Source organism: Corythoichthys intestinalis, chromosome 3 (genome assembly GCF_030265065.1).
Source record: "Corythoichthys intestinalis isolate RoL2023-P3 chromosome 3, ASM3026506v1, whole genome shotgun sequence".
NCBI lineage: Eukaryota > Metazoa > Chordata > Actinopteri > Syngnathiformes > Syngnathidae > Corythoichthys > Corythoichthys intestinalis.
The window spans coordinates 6,669,993-6,690,523 of record NC_080397.1 but is presented as its reverse complement, the minus strand read 5'-3'; the positions used below and the strand labels follow the sequence as shown (position 1 = coordinate 6,690,523).

At 41.3% G+C, this 20,531-nt stretch overlaps 1 protein-coding gene across 1 annotated transcript in view; it reads right to left on the bottom strand.

Annotated features, from left to right (window-relative positions):
• LOC130913830 (STAM-binding protein-like A) overlaps positions 1-20,531 on the bottom strand; it is a 31,243-nt gene that overhangs the window by 5,757 nt on the left and 4,955 nt on the right. The window contains exons 2-6 of the mRNA XM_057832717.1: positions 18,972-19,196; positions 18,827-18,902; positions 18,670-18,765; positions 11,687-12,044; positions 9,738-9,862 (exon numbers count right to left, since the gene is read on the bottom strand). Coding sequence (XP_057688700.1) covers positions 9,738-9,862; positions 11,687-12,044; positions 18,670-18,765; positions 18,827-18,902; positions 18,972-19,174 — 858 coding nt within the window. The 5' untranslated portion in view covers positions 19,175-19,196. The remainder of the gene's footprint in view (positions 1-9,737; positions 9,863-11,686; positions 12,045-18,669; positions 18,766-18,826; positions 18,903-18,971; positions 19,197-20,531) is intronic.

Here is a 20,531-nt window from a genome sequence, read left to right as displayed (position 1 = left end):
CTCCTCACCTCTGGAACAAGTTACCTGAAGGTCTGAAGTAGGGCTGCAGCTATCGAATATTTAGTCATCGAGTAATCGACTGAAAATCCTATCGATTAATCGAGTAATCGGATAAAACATTTTTAAGGTAAAGAGGAATTATAAATATATATGAGGAAAAAAAGACATTTCATCTAATATTGAAACATTTTCAGTCAATCAATGTCTTTATTTTCGATGTACATTGTTGAAAAAAGACAACAATTGCCTCTCAGATGAGACTACAATAAAAAAAAAGACCAATTCACTGCTTTCACTCCAAAAACTTTTAGATCTTATAAAAAAATATATATTTCTTACCTAAAAATGCCATTGCGCTTGATAACACACATCACTTAAAAGTTAGGTGTTTTTCCCACGTGTTTCAATTGAATTTCCATTTGTGATTAGCCATTTTTAAGTTCTGATAGGATTTTGAGGTTTTGCAGTGTTCAAAATAAATGTATTGTAACATATCAGGTTATAATATGGCGGTGATATTTGCATGCGTTCCTGAATGCACCGCGTGACGTGCGGGGGTGAGGGAGGTGCGGGACAGCGAGAGACGTGCCTTCCTGTTCATGTTGTCGTTCCACAAGTTCCCAAAAAAGAAATAATTGCAACCTAACGAAGCGGGTGACTCTTTGTCAACGTTACAGTAATACGTGCTGTGTTGGAGCACATTAGGGGCCAGTGCTACTTGGAGTTTTATCCAGCAATGACTACTGAGCTAAAATTGACAGTGAGCTTTATCGTATTTTCATTTTACACCCTCATCACTCTACAGCGATGTTTCACAGATTAAATAAAGCCTGTATGTAAGACACGTTAGCCACGCATTGTCGCGGCAAAGAAAGATCCACGGATCCAGCAAAAGCAAATCTTTTCACTTTCTCTATTTTTCTCTATTTTCCACGAATTTTCCTTTCCTGTCTTTACTACTGACTCTCATTTTATTTAGAACTTTAGTGTAGTCAACCCTGGTTCCACCAGATGGAGCCACCTAAGAGTTGGCCTCTAATGATCCACTAATGGGGGATGGAGGCCAGGTGTGTCTGTGAGCAATGTTATATAGGTAAGGGGAACCAGGTGTGTCTGTAAGCACCCAAACAACAGAGCACAGACGTTGCTGGTGAGTTGCAGTTTGCTTTCTAATTCCAAATTATGAATGATCAGGCTACTAGAATAAGCCTTTGTGAATGTAAAAATGAGACAGCTATGAGTTTAGAAGCTGGACAGCTGTATATGTGAATGTTTCAATTTAGGTGTTAATCAATGTAGGTGTTAGAGTGGCCTGAGAGGCTGCCCTTTGTAAGCATTTTCTGTTAGAAATTGAATTTGTTTAGCAAAGCATGAGTATATTTCAGCTTGTAAGTTAAAATATTGACAAGTCACTTCATGTTAAAATAGGCTTGACTGAATGAATTATTATCATTGATGATGATTAATTAAATAAGTAGATTAAGTAATCAATTGGTCTAGTTTAAGATAAGTTAGAAATTGTTTATGTTCATGACACCGATGTTTGATTATTCTGTAAATATTTCACTGTAAATAGTACACAAACATTTTCACTCTTTTTACTGCTTACTTTTTCTCAAGGTTTTCAACCTGCTTTTCTCCTTCTCAATATTCAAACGAATAAAAAATTGGAAGAAGCCGAGTTGGCCTCGCGTCATATGTGCTCGCCGTCCCATCAAGCGGGACAAACGTTTAAAAGAGCTTGACAGTTGAAAACCATCTCGCGCACCAGGATAAGTGAAAGATAAAAGGCTTTCAGAAAATCCAAGTGTTGTGGTTGCGAGGACAATGGCTGAAGAGAAGTCAATTAAGCAGCTCAAAAAAGAGCTAACAATTTCAAAGAGCCTCTTTACTCGTCAAGCAAATATCCTCTTAAAAGAGGCTGAGTCCATGGCTCAGCAGGAGATACTAGAAGAGTTTGATAAACTATCTATTCGATTCAGAGAACTCCTGGAGGCAAACGTCAACTGTTTAGCAGCTGTACTGGAGGACGTGCCAACGAAAAAGGAGGAATCACAAGTCCTCGAGCATCAGGAGGAGTCTGACCGGACAGCTAACGAAGCTGAGGAAAAATACGCACTTGTAAGAAATATGGTGAAAGAGACTTTGTGGTCAAAGCATGGTGAACAAGAGGTTATGGACACAATTGACGGAGCTGAAGAGATTGTACAAAAAGCACAACATCTACCCGTCTTAAGTAGTAATGTTGAAAGCTTTAATGTTCTCATGGAACTACTGGCAAAAGGTCTTAAGGAAAGCACTGATGTTGTGCGTACCTGGGAAAAATGGATTCCTGTAGATGAGAGAAGGATGCTCAACGACCGGATCAAAAACATAAGAACTCTGAAGAACAGACTGGAGCTACGCAAAGCCGAGTTTACTGCTGCAAGACGGGTCGCAGAGGAAGTGGCTGAAGCTGCCAATGGGAATGAGGTGCCGATGTCTCCTAACCCAGCACCATTGACCCCAATCGTCAGAATTAAACCAACTGCTCTTCCTGTATTCTGTGGTAACAGCAGAGACTATTACAGATGGAAAAAGGACTGGGAAAACCTGCAAAAGCAAGGTGAACCAACAGGGTCCATCGAAGTCAAGAAGATCCAATTGGTGGATAGTATTGTGGAGAAAATAGTCAAAGACTTGAGACTAACCACATACTCTTCCGCTGAAGACATATTCAGAGTCCTCGATAATAGATTCGGCAACAAGTCTGCAATAGCACTTGAGATTCTTGAAGACGTGGAAAGACTCCCTCCCGTGCGGGGAAACCAACCACGCAAGGTTATCGAACTTGTCCAAGTGGTTGAAAAGGCGGTAACTGACCTCACAGAACTGAACAACACCAGCGCAATAAAGAATCCACTTGCAATACGAACAATAGAAAGTAAACTTCCCGATTTTGTGAAACGGGACTGGCTTGTCTACATGATGGAACCAGATAATGGAGTAAATTCCGACAACCACTTCGACATGCTTGTCACATTTCTGAAGAAGCAAGAGAGTGTGCTAGAGAGGTTGGAGCAGTTAAAAATAAGTGACAAATCAGAGAACGCCCCTACAAGGAGGTTGGAGAAGAAGTTTGCTTCAACTAAGGCCACGAAAAAGCAGTTTGAAAGCACATGTGGTGTGTGTGGTGATGAAAGGCACTACAATAAACTGTTCTTCTGCAGGAAATTCAAAACCTTAAGTACTCCAGAGAAGAAAGCCACACTGAAGAGGCTAGGAGCCTGTAAGATGTGTCTTGGGTGGCATACAAGGAAGGATGATTGTACGGACACTTACCTGTGCAGGAACATGGAATGCAGGAAAGGAGGTCCTCCGGATCATCATTACTTTCTTTGTGACAGCACAGCCCAATCACGTAAAAGTACCGATCCCAGCCAGAAAAACAGTGCATCCAAAAGCAACTTGACAGCTGAGCAAGCAGATTTCCTTGCTGAACTGTCCCCGGAAATGGCTGAAAGATGCAAGAAAGCATTCACCAACGGGATCACTAGAGTTGGCAACCCACCGCCGTCCCAAATGCGAGAAAACAATGGACTACCAGAGCCACCTGTTATATTGATGTTGATGGAAGTCACAGCCAATGCAGGACAAAAAGTTGGAACACTCATCGATCTTGCTTCCGACACGAACTATATCACACACAAGGCTGCTGAGCGTCTCAGACTGCGAAGTGAAAAAGTGACCTTAGTCCTATACGGTGTTGGTGGAATGACGTTGACAGTGAGTACAAAGCGATATCTCCTGAGAGTGCGCGCTCGATCAGCATCCGGTGAAGAAAGAGCACATGAACTTGTTTGTTATGGGTTAGATGAAATAGCAAAGGTCCATACAAAGATCGAACCCAGACGACTTCAAAGCTTCTTTCCCGAGGTTGATTTGGAAGAGCTGAAACGTCCAAGTGAAGTTGAGCTTTTGATCAGCCACCGCGAGGGAAGACTTGCCCCCCAAAGGGTTAAAGTTGTCGGGGACCTTGTCTTGTGGGAAGGCCCACTGGGCAAAACGGTCGGAGGAGCTCACCCTGAACTCTATGAGCACACTGAGATCGCTGCGCACCAGTCCAAGACTCACTTTGCTCGATCGATGCGAACAGCTGCGACCAGATATGAAGAACTGGCCGAAGTCTGTCTCAAGCCAGACAGCACTTTGGAACAAAAAGTGTCCGAAACATTGGCCACGGCAGGCTCTCCCAAGGATTTCCTCGAATGGTGGAGATGGGAGAGCATCGGTGCTTCCTGTGAGCCCAGATGCGGGGGATGTCGGTGTGGAAATTGCCAACCGGGAGGGAAGGAAATGACACTAGCAGAGGAAAAGGATTTGGAAATAATAAAGGAAGGCCTTACCTATGTCAAGGGCGACGCTCATGTTGACTCTCCACATTGGGACACAAAGTACCCGTGGACGCAAGATCCCACCTCACTCCCGAACAACAAAAGCGCTGTCCAAGCTACATTCCTGAGGACAGAACGTCAGCTAGAAAAAGAGCCAGAGTGGAGAGCGGCATACACTGGTCAAGTTCATGAAATGGTAGAACGACGTGCGGCCATAAGACTTACAGATGGAATGAAAGGTGATTGGGGAGGTCCTGTTTGGTACGTGAGTCATCTGGTTGCCCCGAACCCTCACTCAGTCACTACTCCTGTCCGCCTGGTGTGGAACAGTAGTCAGAGGTTCAAAGGACTAAGCATGAACGACATTTTGCTTAAAGGACCAGATGTGCTCAATCCAATCAGGGCTGTTCTGCTACGTTTCAGACAAGGTGTGCATGCTGCGATAGAGGACATAAAGAAAATGTACAACTCGGTCTGGCTGGAAGACAACGAAATGCATTTGCATCGCTTTCTCTGGAGAGACCATCCCTCTGATGACATCGAGGAGTATGCTATCACCAGAGTAAACATTGGTGACCGACCTGCAGGATGCATTGCGCAACTGGCGATGAGGGAAACTGCCAAGTTACCTGCCTTCTCTCACCTGGTGGAGGAGCGTCGGGTCTTGGAGGAAGACAGCTATGTAGACGATATACTCACTTCCCACAACAGTCTGGAAACCCTCACCAAAATCACACAAGGAGTGGAGGAAGTTCTAAAAGCTGGGGGCTTCCTGCTCAAACCCTGGGTGTGGTCCAAGCAAAGTGGGAGGCAAAAGGGAGCAGAACACGTCAGCTCAATCAGAGACCTCCAAGATCACAACCCAAGCAGGACCCTTATCCTTCCAAATCAAATGAAGGACAAAGACAACAAGGCACTTGGAGTTGGCTATGAGGCAGAAGAGGACAAACTGTACCTGCTTACCTCAATTAACTTCTCCAAGAAGAAGAAGAAAATGAGAACCGGCAGTAATCTCACTAAAGAGGAGATAAGGCTGGAGACACCTAACCCATTAACCAGGAGGGAGTTATTGAGCCAAGTAGCCGGACTCTATGATCCTATCGGCCTGGGTGCGCCCTTGAAGCAAAAGGGTGCTATCCTTGTTAGACGGGCATTCCAAGAAGCTGGTGGTGGAAGGATGACACAAGAGACTTGGGACAGACCACTCTCAGAAGGCCTTAGAGAAGAGGCTATAAAGCTTTTTGAGGAGTACACAGATTTGACACGGATCATGTTCACCAGGAGTCTCACGCCAGCAGACTGGAAACATAAACCGTTAGGAATCACCTTCTCTGACGGAAGTGACAAAACATATGGTGCAGTGCTGTATCTTCGGTGGCACACAACAAGTGGTGTTGAAGTCCACTTTGTAGAGGCAAAAGCAAAACTAACACCACTAGATCAAAAAGGCGAAGCCGTCAAATCTGAAATCTGCGGAGCAGTGTTTGCAGCCCGACTTCGCAAGTATTTTGAGAAGCATGCAAGAATGCAAGTGGAGCAGTGGTTTCACCTCGTGGACAGTCAGACGGTGCTGGGAGCCATCCAAAGAGACAGCTATGGTTACCAAAGCTTTTTTGCTAACCGTGTTGGCGAGATCCAGAAGTCCACGCCTGCATCCGACTGGTGGTGGGTACCTGGTGAACTTAACATCGCTGACATTATGACAAGGGGAGGTTCAGTTGAGGAACTAAAGGAGGGATCTACGTGGCAGAGGGGACCCGATTTCCTGAAACTACCTGTGGATAAGTGGCCGATTAAATCACCTGGAGATGTTGCAGCTCAATACAAAGAAAACGTGGACAAACTCCAAAGAAAATCCTTTGCAGCTGCTATAACTAGAAGCCAGGCCAAGAAGAACCAACAGCAAGAAAAAGTGAGTCCACGTGTCAAAGCAGCAAGACCAACAGGTTGGGTCACAAAACTCATCACAATCGAGAGGTTCAGCACCCTCCAAAAGCTTGTGGATGTTGTTGCCTGGACCTGGCGGGCTGCTCAAACATGGTTAAAGAAAGACGAGGTGGGCAGTGTGACTAAAGGGAAAATACCTGGTCTAACTGTCACCGAACGTCAAGACGCCTTCAGAGATCTTCTCCTTGCCGCTCAAGTTGGACAAGCATTTCCTGACCCAGCACTAAAAAGGTTGGCTGTGTACAGAGATGACGATGGACTCCTTGTGTGTGGGGGACGGTTCCAATCGTTTGCCGAAGAAAGAACTGCTGTTCCAATCCTCCCATTCAAACAGTGGATTTCCGTCCTACTTGCCAGAGAAGCCCACAAAGTCAACCATGAAGGAATTGCTGGAACACTTCTGAGAATAAGGAACAAAGCATGGGTAATCAAAGGTCGAAGACATGCTAAGCAGGTTGTTGACAGCTGTGTAACCTGCAAAAAGAACAAAGCCAAAACATGTCAACAGCAAATGGGTGACCTACCTCCTGTGAGGACAAACCCTGCCAACCCCTTCGAATACACCACTGTAGACCTCTTTGGACCATACATGGTTAAGGACGAAGTGCGAAAAAGAGTGAAGCTGAAAGTATGGGGCATAGTATTCTGCTGTATGGCATCAAGGGCCATCCATACGGATGTTGTCAGTGATCAGTCCTCTGAAGGTTTCCTGCTTGCCTACCAAAGGTTTACTGCACTTAGAGGACACCCCAAAAAACTATGGTCTGATCCAGGGTCAAACTTTGTGGGAGCCAAGCCTGCACTGAAAGAGCTATACAAATACCTTGACAATCTGGACAAATCAGAGTTGGAACACAAAGCTGCAAAAGATGGAACTGGATGGTCCTGGAAGATTCACCCTGCAGACTCTCCTCATCGAAACGGTGCAGCTGAAGCAGCAGTCCGACTGGTGAAAAGAGCCTTGAACAACTTAGCTGGTGAAAACGTATTTACCTGGGGCGAATTCCAAACCTTTCTGTTCACGGCAGCCAACCTTGTGAACGAGAGACCAATAGACGCCAGTGTGCAAAGCAGAGAGGACTGTATCCACTACATCAGCCCAAATAGTCTCCTTTTAGGACGAGCCAGCCCAAAGGGTGACATCGCAAAATTTGGTTTCGAAGGATACTCCTACAAACGGCTTCAGAACATTCAATCAGAAGTCACCAGGTTCTGGAAGAAGTGGTCTGAGCTGGCAGGGCCAAATCTATTCATACGGAGCAAGTGGCACACCAAAGAGCGCAATGTTGCAATCGGTGACATAGTCTGGGTGGCAGATCAGAATGCACTAAGAAACCAGTACAAAGTTGGAAGGGTGGTAAAAGTTAACCCGGACAAGAAAGGAATCGTGAGGGACGCTCATATAAGAGTGTTCCCAAGTTACCCAGTCCCGATAACCCCCACCAAGCAAGCCGAGAACAAGATTCCAACTACGATCCTCCAAAGGGATGTGAGGCGACTTGTTGTCCTACTGCCTGTTGAAGAACAAGGATCACCGAACCCCTAAAGAACTGTGTGACCCAAAGAAGTGTGTGACCTCCTTTGGTCCCCGCCAGGAGCTCAAGTGGGAGGTGTCGCGGCAAAGAAAGATCCACGGATCCAGCAAAAGCAAATCTTTTCACTTTCTCTATTTTTCTCTATTTTCCACGAATTTTCCTTTCCTGTCTTTACTACTGACTCTCATTTTATTTAGAACTTTAGTGTAGTCAACCCTGGTTCCACCAGATGGAGCCACCTAAGAGTTGGCCTCTAATGATCCACTAATGGGGGATGGAAGCCAGGTGTGTCTGTGAGCAATGTTATATAGGTAAGGGGAACCAGGTGTGTCTGTAAGCACCCAAACAACAGAGCACAGACGTTGCTGGTGAGTTGCAGTTTGCTTTCTAATTCCAAATTATGAATGATCAGGCTACTAGAATAAGCCTTTGTGAATGTAAAAATGAGACAGCTATGAGTTTAGAAGCTGGACAGCTGTATATGTGAATGTTTCAATTTAGGTGTTAATCAATGTAGGTGTTAGAGTGGCCTGAGAGGCTGCCCTTTGTAAGCATTTTCTGTTAGAAATTGAATTTGTTTAGCAAAGCATGAGTATATTTCAGCTTGTAAGTTAAAATATTGACAAGTCACTTCATGTTAAAATAGGCTTGACTGAATGAATTATTATCATTGATGATGATTAATTAAATAAGTAGATTAAGTAATCAATTGGTCTAGTTTAAGATAAGTTAGAAATTGTTTATGTTCATGACACCGATGTTTGATTATTCTGTAAATATTTCACTGTAAATAGTACACAAACATTTTCACTCTTTTTACTGCTTACTTTTTCTCAAGGTTTTCAACCTGCTTTTCTCCTTCTCAATATTCAAACGAATAAAAAATTGGAAGAAGCCGAGTTGGCCTCGCGTCATATGTGCTCGCCGTCCCATCAAGCGGGACAAACGTTTAAAAGAGCTTGACACGCATCGACAGTGGTCTTAATAGAGACCTAGCCCTCCGCAGGACTAACGTTACGTACGTGAGCGAGTGACAGTAATGTTAATCTTATTAGCGCTGAGAAGTGTACTGCTTTAAGATGGCGGCTGTTTACTAACACCACTGACTCTGTCATTTCGCATCTAGTTCAACATACATCTATGAGACGCATCAGATGCTACCTGCTGCCACCGCATCATACGGGCTAGTTTTTAGCAACGACGGCATAGTTTGTAGCTGCTGTCGGCTGATTAAATGCGATTTTTATGTACAATTTTGTTTCCTGTTTTGATTGTCTTTCTTTTTACGTTGTATTGATTTAATGTGATTTTTATGATCTTCATGTGATGTGAACTTAAAGCACTTTGAATTGCCTTGTGTTGAATTGTGCTATATAAATAAATTTTCCTTACCTTGCCTAATCTGTACCCACAGTTTAGCAATGATCTGGAAACAGTAGTTCTCAATTTGGTTTGCTGTTAAAATTATTTTGAAAGGTAACTAAAGCACATTTTCTTTGGTAGCCGTGAACACTGTCGCTTTCAGATGTTATCAATCAATATGGCATGTTTTGTACCCACAGTTTAGTAATCTGTGGGTACGTATTACTAAACTGTGGGTGCAGTTTAGTCATCTGTTGATACAGTTGACTAAACTGTTGGTACAGATTAGCTATGAAAAATATTTTTTTCTACCCTGGCACCTGTGGGGTTCTGTATAAAACAAATACAAACATTTTGAACAAAATATTGAAATTTGTCACTCTTATATCATTGTATTCAGTTTTTATTCACAAATTTTATAGTGTCCCACCTTGTTTAGAATCTGGTTTGTAATAATCAAATAATGAAATTTGGGACATCGTATTTAATGCACAATGCGTATTTGAATGTCAGGTTTTACCAGTTTTCCACACAGGATTCCGCAGGTTTCCACAGCCCGGCTGGTGTTGGCATCGGCCAGCCGGAGGAAACTCCGGCACAGCTCTGACGGCACACACAGCTGGCGAAGGGCGTCTACAGTCAAGTCTGCCGGTGATGGAAGAAAAGTATGATCAAATATAGAACCAGGGTCCCCCCGGGATTGATAAATCTAAATTCAATACTTTAAAGACCTTTTTTAATGCCATTTCAACTGAAAATTAATACTTTTCTCGCACCCATTAGTTAGATCATTGAGTCATATTAAATAAATAAAGCACTGAACAGGACTCAGACCAGCCATCTCCTGTAACAGGCTAGCAGCTCGTGCACCTGCCAAGACCCCAGTGAACATGGCTAACTCTTGAGTTAAAACGGCGAAATTCACGTTCATTCGAAAGGCAACCCGAAATGTTTAAGCAGGTCCACTGCCTTCGCATGACCCATAAACTGCAACCTAAAGTATCTGGATGTAACTTGAGCCCCTATCACATACTCCAAAACAACGGGAATATCGCGGGACTTAACCGTGCAGCAGTTGTGTGTGAAAACAATTTCCCGTGTCGACTGACATGGGAAGCAGTGTGCGTGAAAGCAGGCGTTAAATTCCTGGGTCACAGCAGATGGCTGATGACTTAAATATCATAGCGGAGGCCGATGTAACTTCCTCCCTCTTCGCAGTATGATGAAAAGCGGTAAACAAACATCACAATTATAAACATAGCAAGCTGGAAACAGCTAAATTAAACTGAAAACATGACCAAAATTAAAATGTCAATTATTACGTCGGGTCGGGCCAGGGTTTTTTCTCGCTAACTTTTTGAAATAACTATATATTAACGATGTATGAATGATAAACTAAGGAATACTTGTTATAAAATAAATAATTTGGATTAAAAAAAGAAGACGCTGTATGGTCATTGCAGAGCCAGAGCGTGCTTATACGCCCTTTTTAATCTTCCCCTCTGCGAGTCCGCAAAATTGCATCTGTTTATTTATATTTAACAAACTTTTCCAGCGTTATTTCGTTGTGTAAATACATTTATAATGATCATAAAATATGTAGTCTAATTAAACATTAAGAAAATGTGCGGGTTTTTTTCTGCCAACTGAGATTTCGTTACAAAAGACAGGCTTTTATGCAGACATCGTCACAAATGTTATCACACAAAACGCGGGTCGGGCTTTAATACCCGCGGACCAGGTCGGGTCGGGCTGGATTTTTTTGGCCCGATTTTACCTCTATCTCAAAGTCTTGATGAGCTTAAATTGGCTGCAGTGACGAAGTCGGGAATGCTCCCACCGGAAAAAAAAAACACGATTTGACCAACATTATGTTTAACAAACTTTTCCAGCGTTATTTCATTGCGTAAATGCATTTATAATGATCATAAAAATATATAGACTATTTAAACATTAAGAAAATGTGCGGGTTTTTTTTCTGCCAACTGAAAATTCATTACAAAAGACCGTTATGACATCGGGAACGCTCCTCTGGAACAAAACGCATTATGACCAACATTGTGACAGCCGATGCCGACCAAAAATGACGTAATATCCGAAACAGATCACCAATGGAATCATTTGAATTATATGAATGGTGGTCTGTTTTGGTGTTCAGAATCCACAATACTTCTGCCTGCAGGGTTTTCGTTCCACCGACAAACGGACGCATTCCCGATGCAGAGGTGGATGGATTCTCTTTTGCCGGTTGTGGTGGTTTGGCACGCACGAGTTGCATTTCGATTTGTAGTGCAGTGCATCATAAAAATTCTATGCATCATCGTTATGGATTTAAAAAACTTTTAATACCTTTAATAATGGAAAACTAAATTCAATGCTTTTTTAATACTTTTAATAACCCGCGGGTACCATGACAACGAAACAAGGCCTTATGGATATCAATGACATTTCGTTTTGTTCCGAGCTCACCATTGTTCCCAGGACTGACCAACGAGCCGGGCTTAAGTGAGCGGTCAAAGCTGGGTGGGGTTACGGCCGAGGAAGGGTGGTTCACAGTTGGGTTGTTTGGAATTGTGGGCGAGATGACCGGCGGACCTCTTATGCCTGGGATGAGCGGCATGTCCGGGGGCGGTTCCGAGGGCTCGGCGAACTCCAAAAGAATGCGCTGGCGCTCTCGTTCCTGGTCCTGGCGTCGGATCATCTCCTCGAAGGCGCTGAACTGTTCCTGTTCCTGCTGCCGCCGCTGCATCTCGGCCACACGCTCCCGCTCAGCGTCCAGCGCTCGCTGGCGGGACTCCTGCAGAGCCAAAGCCTCCTCCTCCTCTTTCTGGAAGGTCCACAGTGTCAGATTAGGCTCAGTTCATTCAATGGTTATTGGAGATAAATAAAGGTTTCAAATATTTAAAAAAAAACAGTAAAAGTAATCCAGTCTTTTCAATCTTAATGATAGTTGAGGACATGAATGTTCTCCAAAAGGTGATGATCGATGACCTGCTTTCATATCTCCGCTATTCAACATAGTTTGTCTAGTTGACTAAAGATGTCTTAAATCTTAATATTTGAGCATTAGAATTTTCTCTGTGTATACAGTAATACACCGTTTGGTCAGGTGTATTCAACTAAAAAATTATTCTGTCTCCAACTTTTCCTGAAATTGGCCAACCTTTGCCTTCACGGCAGGAATGACTGGGTGACAGGATACATATTGCATCCACATGGCATCACTTTGAAATTAAGTATCCATCAAGTGACTCACTTTGGCTAAAAAACACCGCTCCAAACTGTCATTATCCTAAAATATGCTAATTCGTAGTAAGTGATTAACAAAAAAAAAAAAGAAAAGCCAAGCACAATGACGCACAGGCCGCACAAACACTTGACTTAGTGACACAAAATACTACCCCGCGGGTTGCAAAGTTTGAGACCGCTGGCTTAAAGTGAGAAAAATCTCAGTGCCTGGAATATTTCTTATTTCTTCGTTGAGCACGGTCTAAATTTGGGAGCATCTATGGAAATATTTTTAAAAAGACTGAGTTTTGCTTGCACAACTTGGCTCATTATAGGAACATAAGGTTATGCTTTTATATATGCAGATTATTATAGGCAGAGTTGGTATCACCACTTCTTACACGCTGCTGTTTTACTGCCTTGAATTAATATTCATTTTCTATAGTTTTTTTTTAATTCTATGTATGTAATGTACACAACTGAGAGCTGCTGGAATATAACTTCACTGTGTCCTCTACCCTATATACAAAAGTCTTTTGAATAATTTGAACTGTTGTTCCCAACTGTGACAACCCCAAACCGTGTTTTGTCTAGCTAACCCTAACAGCTCGCAAGCACCTGGCTAGCTCGTGAACGCGAATTAAACCTGTAGCTTCTTCATACTTTTGAATTGTAACACTTTTACAACTAAAACTGATTGTGTAAGAGCCCATAAAAAGTTAAGACCTTAAAATTTGCAAATATATCTTAAAAAATTACTTGTCTAATTCCGCAAAGTGATGTGACATGTAGATTTTATGCAACTACAACACGTGAAAATCAACCTCATTCTTCCCAATATATGGCATCAATGGCAGTAGATAAGTAAATGTCTTAAATACCCAATCTACCAATCAACTCATTCAGTGCCATTGAAAGTAATACGCTTCCAATCATGTGGCTCTTTCATCTTTCCCTGTGAATTTAAATGATTTTGTCACTAATAGACATCCAATCCCAAGGCTCCAGACTAAGATTTTGTACAAGGAGCACAGTGCCCCCTAACTTAAAACATTTAGGGGCGCAATCAGAAGATTCAAGGGCGCACGCACATGCCAAGATTTTCTCTAATTTTCACTGATTAATCGATAAATACTTTCATAATAAATGCATAAAGTTACATATTTACGAATCTATATTTTATTCTCTACCAGTTTTGACATCAACCCGTGTACTGCTTAGAAATTAGGTTAACATGGGAATTGTGTTCTATTCCTGTCGCTGTCACTTGGCACTACAACCAATCAGCAATGGATCTATTGATCAACAAATCACCTGCGATGATGCTGGCTAGGGCTGCAACTAATAATTAATATTTTAAGATCGATTAATTGGACGTTTATCGTATTTTTCGGACTATACATTGCACCTGAGTATAAGTCGCACCAGCCAAAGAATGTGCACTGAAAAGGAAAAAAACATACAGTGCCCTCCAGGGCCCGATCTAACTTCTAGCATCATGTTATGCTAGCATACTATACACCTATTCAGCCTGTTGTTCTCTATTGTATTCTAAATTGCCTTTCAAGATGACATGTCTGTTCTTGGTGCTGGATTCTATCAAATAAATTTCCCCCCAAAAATGCGACTTATACACCGGTGCGACTTATATAGACCCTACCCACCGACGTCATAAAACCACGTGCTCGCTGTATGGTTCCGCCCACTTGTCCGTCATTTTGTCTCTGTATTAGCATTGGTTTCAATTGATCGAGGAATTTAAAATGCATTTCATGGAAGACCCGGTGCTTTCTGATGCCGTAAACTCACTGGATGTGTTGCATAAAAGGCGTTATGTGGAAAAGCTTCGTTCTATACAGTCGCCAGATCCATATTTGATGCCCAAATCGATGTTTTTCGACCCACTGTCTTCGCCCTGTCTGCCTGACATCTGCTACGCTGATATTTACAATTATCTTGTCCACACAAAATCAGCCTATTCCCACGAAAATTTGAAAAACTTCAAGAGCTTGGAGGCTTATAAATACTTCGTTGCTGGTTGGGTGAAACAGGTCCTCGTCCACGAAAATTCGGCAGGAATCTATCTTGTGCCTGGAAAGGTGAGTTACGAAATTTTCAATTCAAAATCTTTTGTTATTGCTAACATCCACTGTCAAGTCTAATGTATTTCATGTCGTTTGTCAATGGAGTTAAGGCTTTTAATGTTTATATGGTTTAGCGATAGTACTCTCACTACATACATACGTGTATGTTGTCGGCGATTAGCCTAGCAATGATCTTAATTGTGGTTATTTGTCAGCCCCGTAGACGAGGCCAGTTTCTTTCACTTGGTACCAGCTAAATATTATTAAAAAAATAACGATGGTGGAAGAAAGGGAAGTCACAAACATCTTGAATTTGAAACTATGTCGTACTACGTCGTATGTTGTCGGCGATTAGCCTCGCAATGATCTTAATTGTGGTTATTTGTCAGCCCCGTAGACGAGGCCAGTTTCTTTCACTTGGTACCAGCTAAATATTATTCAAAAAATAACGATGGTGGAAGAAAGGGAAGTCACAAACATCTTGAATTTGAAACTATGTCGTACTACGTCGTATGTTGTCGGCGATTAGCCTCGCAATGATCTTAATTGTGGTTATTTGTCAGCCCAAAACCCTCTAAGTATATCTTAAATGCATTTTACCGGATATAAAATGACTACTACATAGTCTGTGGTGATTTTTTGGTGCCCAGTTTTCACGTCGAATTGCAGCCGTCCATTTTGCTCTCCTCTTTGGATCCCTCGGAATACGGTAAAACTTCAAGTCTCTCCTTCCATCTTCTCTGTTAGTGCAACCAACAGCCACACACGCCTTCACCATTTTGATTATTAAAGTTAAGGAGCAGAAAAACACGCCGTAAATAGGAGAAATGTACGTAGCCGTAACAGGTTAACACTATGTTTTGACGGACAAGTGGGCGGTACCATTCAGGAGAGCGGAGTTGTGACGTCACGTGGGTAGGGTCTATACAGTGCCCTCCATAATTATTGGCACCCCTGGTTAAAATGTGTTTTTTAGCTTCTAATATTTTTTTTTAATTCAAATAATATGGGACCTTAATGGAAAAAAAGAGAAAAATCCAACCTACAATACAAGTGCATTTACTCAGTGGGGAAAAAAATCCCACATAAAGAAATAATTATTTGACATCAAATAATGTATGTCACAATTATTAGCACCCCTGGTGTTAATACTTTGTACAACCCCCTTTTGCCAACAAAACAAGGTCTGGGGACTGAGATGGCCATAGGAGGAGCTTGATTTTGTGTCTGGTGAACCATTTCTGTGTAGATTTGGCCATAAGTTTAGGGTCATTGTCTTGCTGAAAGACCCAGTGACAACCCATCTTCAGCTTTTTCAATAAACATTTACTGTATTGGCCCGAATATAAGACTGTGTTTTTTGCATTGAAATAAGACTGATAAAGTGGGAGTCTTCTTATATTCGGGGTCTAGACATTATAACCATTCACGACACTAGATGGCGCCAGATATCATTGAAGCGAATGCAGAACTTGAGGAGTAATATTCTGTCATGACAAATCTCAGCTACTCTCAAGTTTAACCAGTTTGCATTATTTTATTGCAATGTTTTTCCGTATTCAGATTTGTTTCAAGACTACAGTTACAGTTAGACCTCACTTTGATAGTAATGCAGCTATTGCAATTTTGTTGTTTTATCAAAATAGATTGGTTTATTTACATTTCAAAAACCAGAAGCCATTCATTTACGGATGTAATTGCACTTTAGCTTACATATTTAAATGTTCAGATATTAAAATTTGAATGAGGCAAAATAACATGCTTTTTCTCTCAAATATATTGTTATAATCATTTGTTTCAGTTGTATTGTAATTATTTTCTGTACAATGATTTGGTGTTGAAAAAGTCTTTTTACAAACTTGAGTATTGAAAAAGAGGGTGTCGTCTTATAATCAGGGCCGTCTTATATTCGGGCCAATACTGTATATCTTTTATATTTGCATGTCTGTTCCAGCAGGCGGATAGTGGATTTGACATTTATTTTAATCTCGAGTCGGCAGAAAACAAACGTTTTCTCAATGTTTAAATTGTCTACATATTTTTATGATCATTATAAATGCATTTACACAACGAAACAATGCTGTAAAAGTTTGTTAAATATATTTCTCGTATGAGACCAAAGCGCCACATTCGTTAACATTCAACGAAGCCAACACAGGTTTCCTATAGCATCTTCAACAATCAATTTGAACCCTTTTCCATATCCCACTCCTACCGCAGTTGTTCTTTTCAATTCCCGTCTATAGTTTGTTTTTCACTCCTATAGCTGGTCCATATCGGAAAGGAAATAACGATGCTCGCGGAGGGTGCCAAGGCGTGGGAGGGGAAGATTGAAAAGAGAGCCACTGCATTCCAGTGCGCAGGCATGCACAGCGCCTTCTCTGTTTGATCTAAATTATTTACGGTATTTTATTTAACATCCATACATCGTTTTAGTATAAATATATGAATATATATTTTTGAATAAAAAAGTTAGCGAGAGAGAAGTCAGCCCAACCCGACCGTAAATAATCACACATAAATTGCTCCAGAAATAAGACCAAATGAACCACCTTGAAGCTTTGAACCAATTGGCTGCAAAGCTTCATTGCGTCAAGAAGCTTCATTTGGCCATCACTGCTCCCTCGGGGTAGAGAGTCAACCTCTGCTGCCACCTGCTGTCAAAACTGCTGTTGTCCAACATGCCTCCTAGCATGCATTACAGCGCTACAGATATAAATAACAATCCAAATTCATGTTCTGTACTAATTATTTCTTCAGTTACTCTTCCAATTGTTGCCTTAATTGCTAGCTCTGGTATTCTGTAACACATTATTTGACAGCGGCGCCATAAAACTGTCATAAGACCAGCATAATTATGACATGACACTGCCATGAGCATTAATGAATGCTTATGACTTGCCATGAGCATTAATGAATGCTTATGACAGGTGTCATTTTGTGTCATCCGGCATATTATCTCACTTTTGAATAGATGCAAAAGATCCAAGTTGGACATAAACGGAGTTAGTGACATAATTTGCCGCTGTCAAATAAAGTTTTACCTATTAACCCAAATAAATCAACATTTAAGCCATATTGGACTAGAAGCCATAGGATTCAAATTAGGGGAAAAGTAGCGGCTTATAGTCCGAAAATTACAGTATTTCCTTCAAAAATAAGATTTCATTACAGCTTCCGGACTTAACCGTAGTCTACAACTACACTGTTTTAAGTACATCAAACCTGTTAAAGTTTTTAATAAACGTCCCGAGTATAAAACATGAAAATAATTTTCCAGTAAACAAATCAGACAGAGGTCCTGTACATTCAAATAAAACAAAGTGCTGCTGATTGACATTTTTTTTCTTGTGGACAAAGGGCAGATATAAATGTTTTAAAAAATTCAGAGGATTGGATTCGGGTGAAAAGGATCGAGTTTTAAATTTTAAAAATAGTTCATACTTTTCTGCTTCATGCTCGTGCAGCACCACAGCCTCTCAGCCTCCCTCCTGCTAGGCAGTGCGACCACGCACTTCTGCCTGGAGTTCGCTATGATAAGCTCCAGCACCCCCCGCGAACCTCGTGCATCAGCGGTTCAGAAGATGAATGAATGAAGGAATTATAACATTGTGGTGTTAAAGGTGATGCAAAAAAAAATGTGGGTGCGCCTACATTTTTTGCTGGTGCACCTTAAGAAAAAGTTAGGTGCAACCAGTGCAACCATTGCAAAAAGTAAGTGTGGAGTCTTGGCAATATATATAGCAATGTTAATTTTTTTCCAATATGGTTTAGGCCTATCACAAACAGATCTATTGAAGTTGTCTGGTGAATATTCTTCAAGTTTTAATATCGCAATCTATTATCGCAATCTATCACAACCTACCCAAAAATATCGCAATGAGTTTTTTCCAGTATCGTTCAGGCCTAATTTGTATTTTTTATTGATTTAAGTGATATTTAACCGATTGTGTTAAATGTTTAGTAACTATATTAATGCAAGGTTTACACCCATTTCGATCAACTTTAACACGACACTTAAACCATGCAGTGTAATTCCAACTGTTACAAAGTGGAATGTGGCTGTTCAAGCTGATCGTTTTGTTAACCATTAATACCAGTCTCCTTTTATTGACAGTGTGATATGCAAGTCATGCTTACCTTCTTGACTCGATACTGAGCGTAGTCTTGTTCAAATCTCTTAAGAAGTGCTTTCTTCAGGATTTCAGCTTGAGGAAAGGCCACGTCCTTCAATTTCTGGAGATGAATATAAATTAGGAGGAGATCTAAAAACAGCTTAGCGCCATTTTGTTCCTACCTTTAGCGTGTCCTTCTTCTCAGGAATATTCACCGTTTTATAGTCCCGATGCTTGGGAACCTTTTCTATGAAGAGCCTTGGAGGGGCGACAAGAAGGTCAGACCCAAAGAACATCACCAAAAAAGCCTAGGAAAACGGCTCTTACGTAATGTACTTGTTGTAGAGGATAAAGGCAGTCTCAATGTTGCCTTCCTCAGTATAGATGCTGGCCATACGGATCATCTCCATGCCTGATCGGAAATAGCGGCGCAAGGGCACCTCGTCGTTGATGTCCACCGAGCTCCCCTTCTTGGTGAGGATCCTGACGCGCTCCTCCGGCGGCAGACTGATGTCACTGGGGTCCGTCATGGCCGCAGCCCCAACTGGAACCCTAAAAACAAGATACCACTGTAACGATTAATCAAATAACTTGAACCATTAAAGGATAAATCTGCCTTTTTTTCCCCCACAATATTTTTATTGATTTTCAAACTAATAACTCACACCATCAAAACAATACCATAAAGAGACCACACAGAGAACACACCCACAAGAAAAAAAAAACAAAAACAAAAAAAAAAACAAAGAAAAAAAAATAGTTGTTCCTCTACCATTATTAAGCTCCAGCTTCACCCCATTTATCCTCCATAAACACAAAATCAAAGTCCCGAATATGGATCTTGTAAGCCTCAAGACAATTTCATCTTTTTGACATAATTCATAAAAGGTGTCCACAAGTCCTCAAAAAGCTGTTGTTTGCCCTTCAATATGTATGTCATGCGTTCTAGAGGTATAACCGACAACATCTGGTTGATCCATTGTTTGGTAGAAGGTCCACGATCTGATTTCCATACTAATGCAATGCATTTCTTTGCCATTACTAAACCAAAATTGATAAGTGTCTGTTCATGTTTGTTGTAATTGTGTTCTTCTGGAAACAATCCCGGCAGAAAAAACTTTGGTCCAAATGGAATGTCTTTTAAAATCATTCCCTCCAACGTGCTTCTTACTTCATCCCAAAATTTCTTAACTTTTCCACATTGCCATACACAGTGATACAGGGTACCTTTTTCTCCTGTACATTTAAAGCAGGTATCAGGAATATTTTTATTATATATGTTTAGTTCTGCTGGTGTTATGTATGTTCTCATTATCCACTTGTATTGAATAAGTCTCAACCGTGCGTTCATGCATATGGTTTGAGCATTTGCACACAGCTTAGCCCATTCCCTTTCTGTTATGTCCTTATCCAAGTTATGAATCCATGCCCTCATTTTGTCCTTTGAATTTTCAGGTGAATTACACATTAGAATTTTGTACAAACTCGAGATAGCCCCTTTCCTAAGAATGTCTTTGGTCATCAAATCCTCTAAAAAAGTGAGAGGAGGTTTAAGGAGATCAAGACTGTGATTTGTTTGAATAAAACTCCTAAGTTGCAAATACTTAAAAAAATGCTTCCCGTCAAGTCCGAATTTCAGTCTTAATTGCTCAAAGGACATCATAACGTTTGTGTCATAAATATAGAAGTCATTAATCGTTTTAAGTCCCTTTGAGTGCCACAACTTAAAGATAGCGTCTGCCCTCCCTGCCTTTATTAAGTTGATTTTTATGTTGTTGTTTTTTTTAGTTCCACTGGTTGTTGTAAAAAAATCTGCAATGAAAATATAAGAAATAAATGTTGGCAGCCTTTATACATGGCTTAAGTAAAAATGAACATAAAATATGC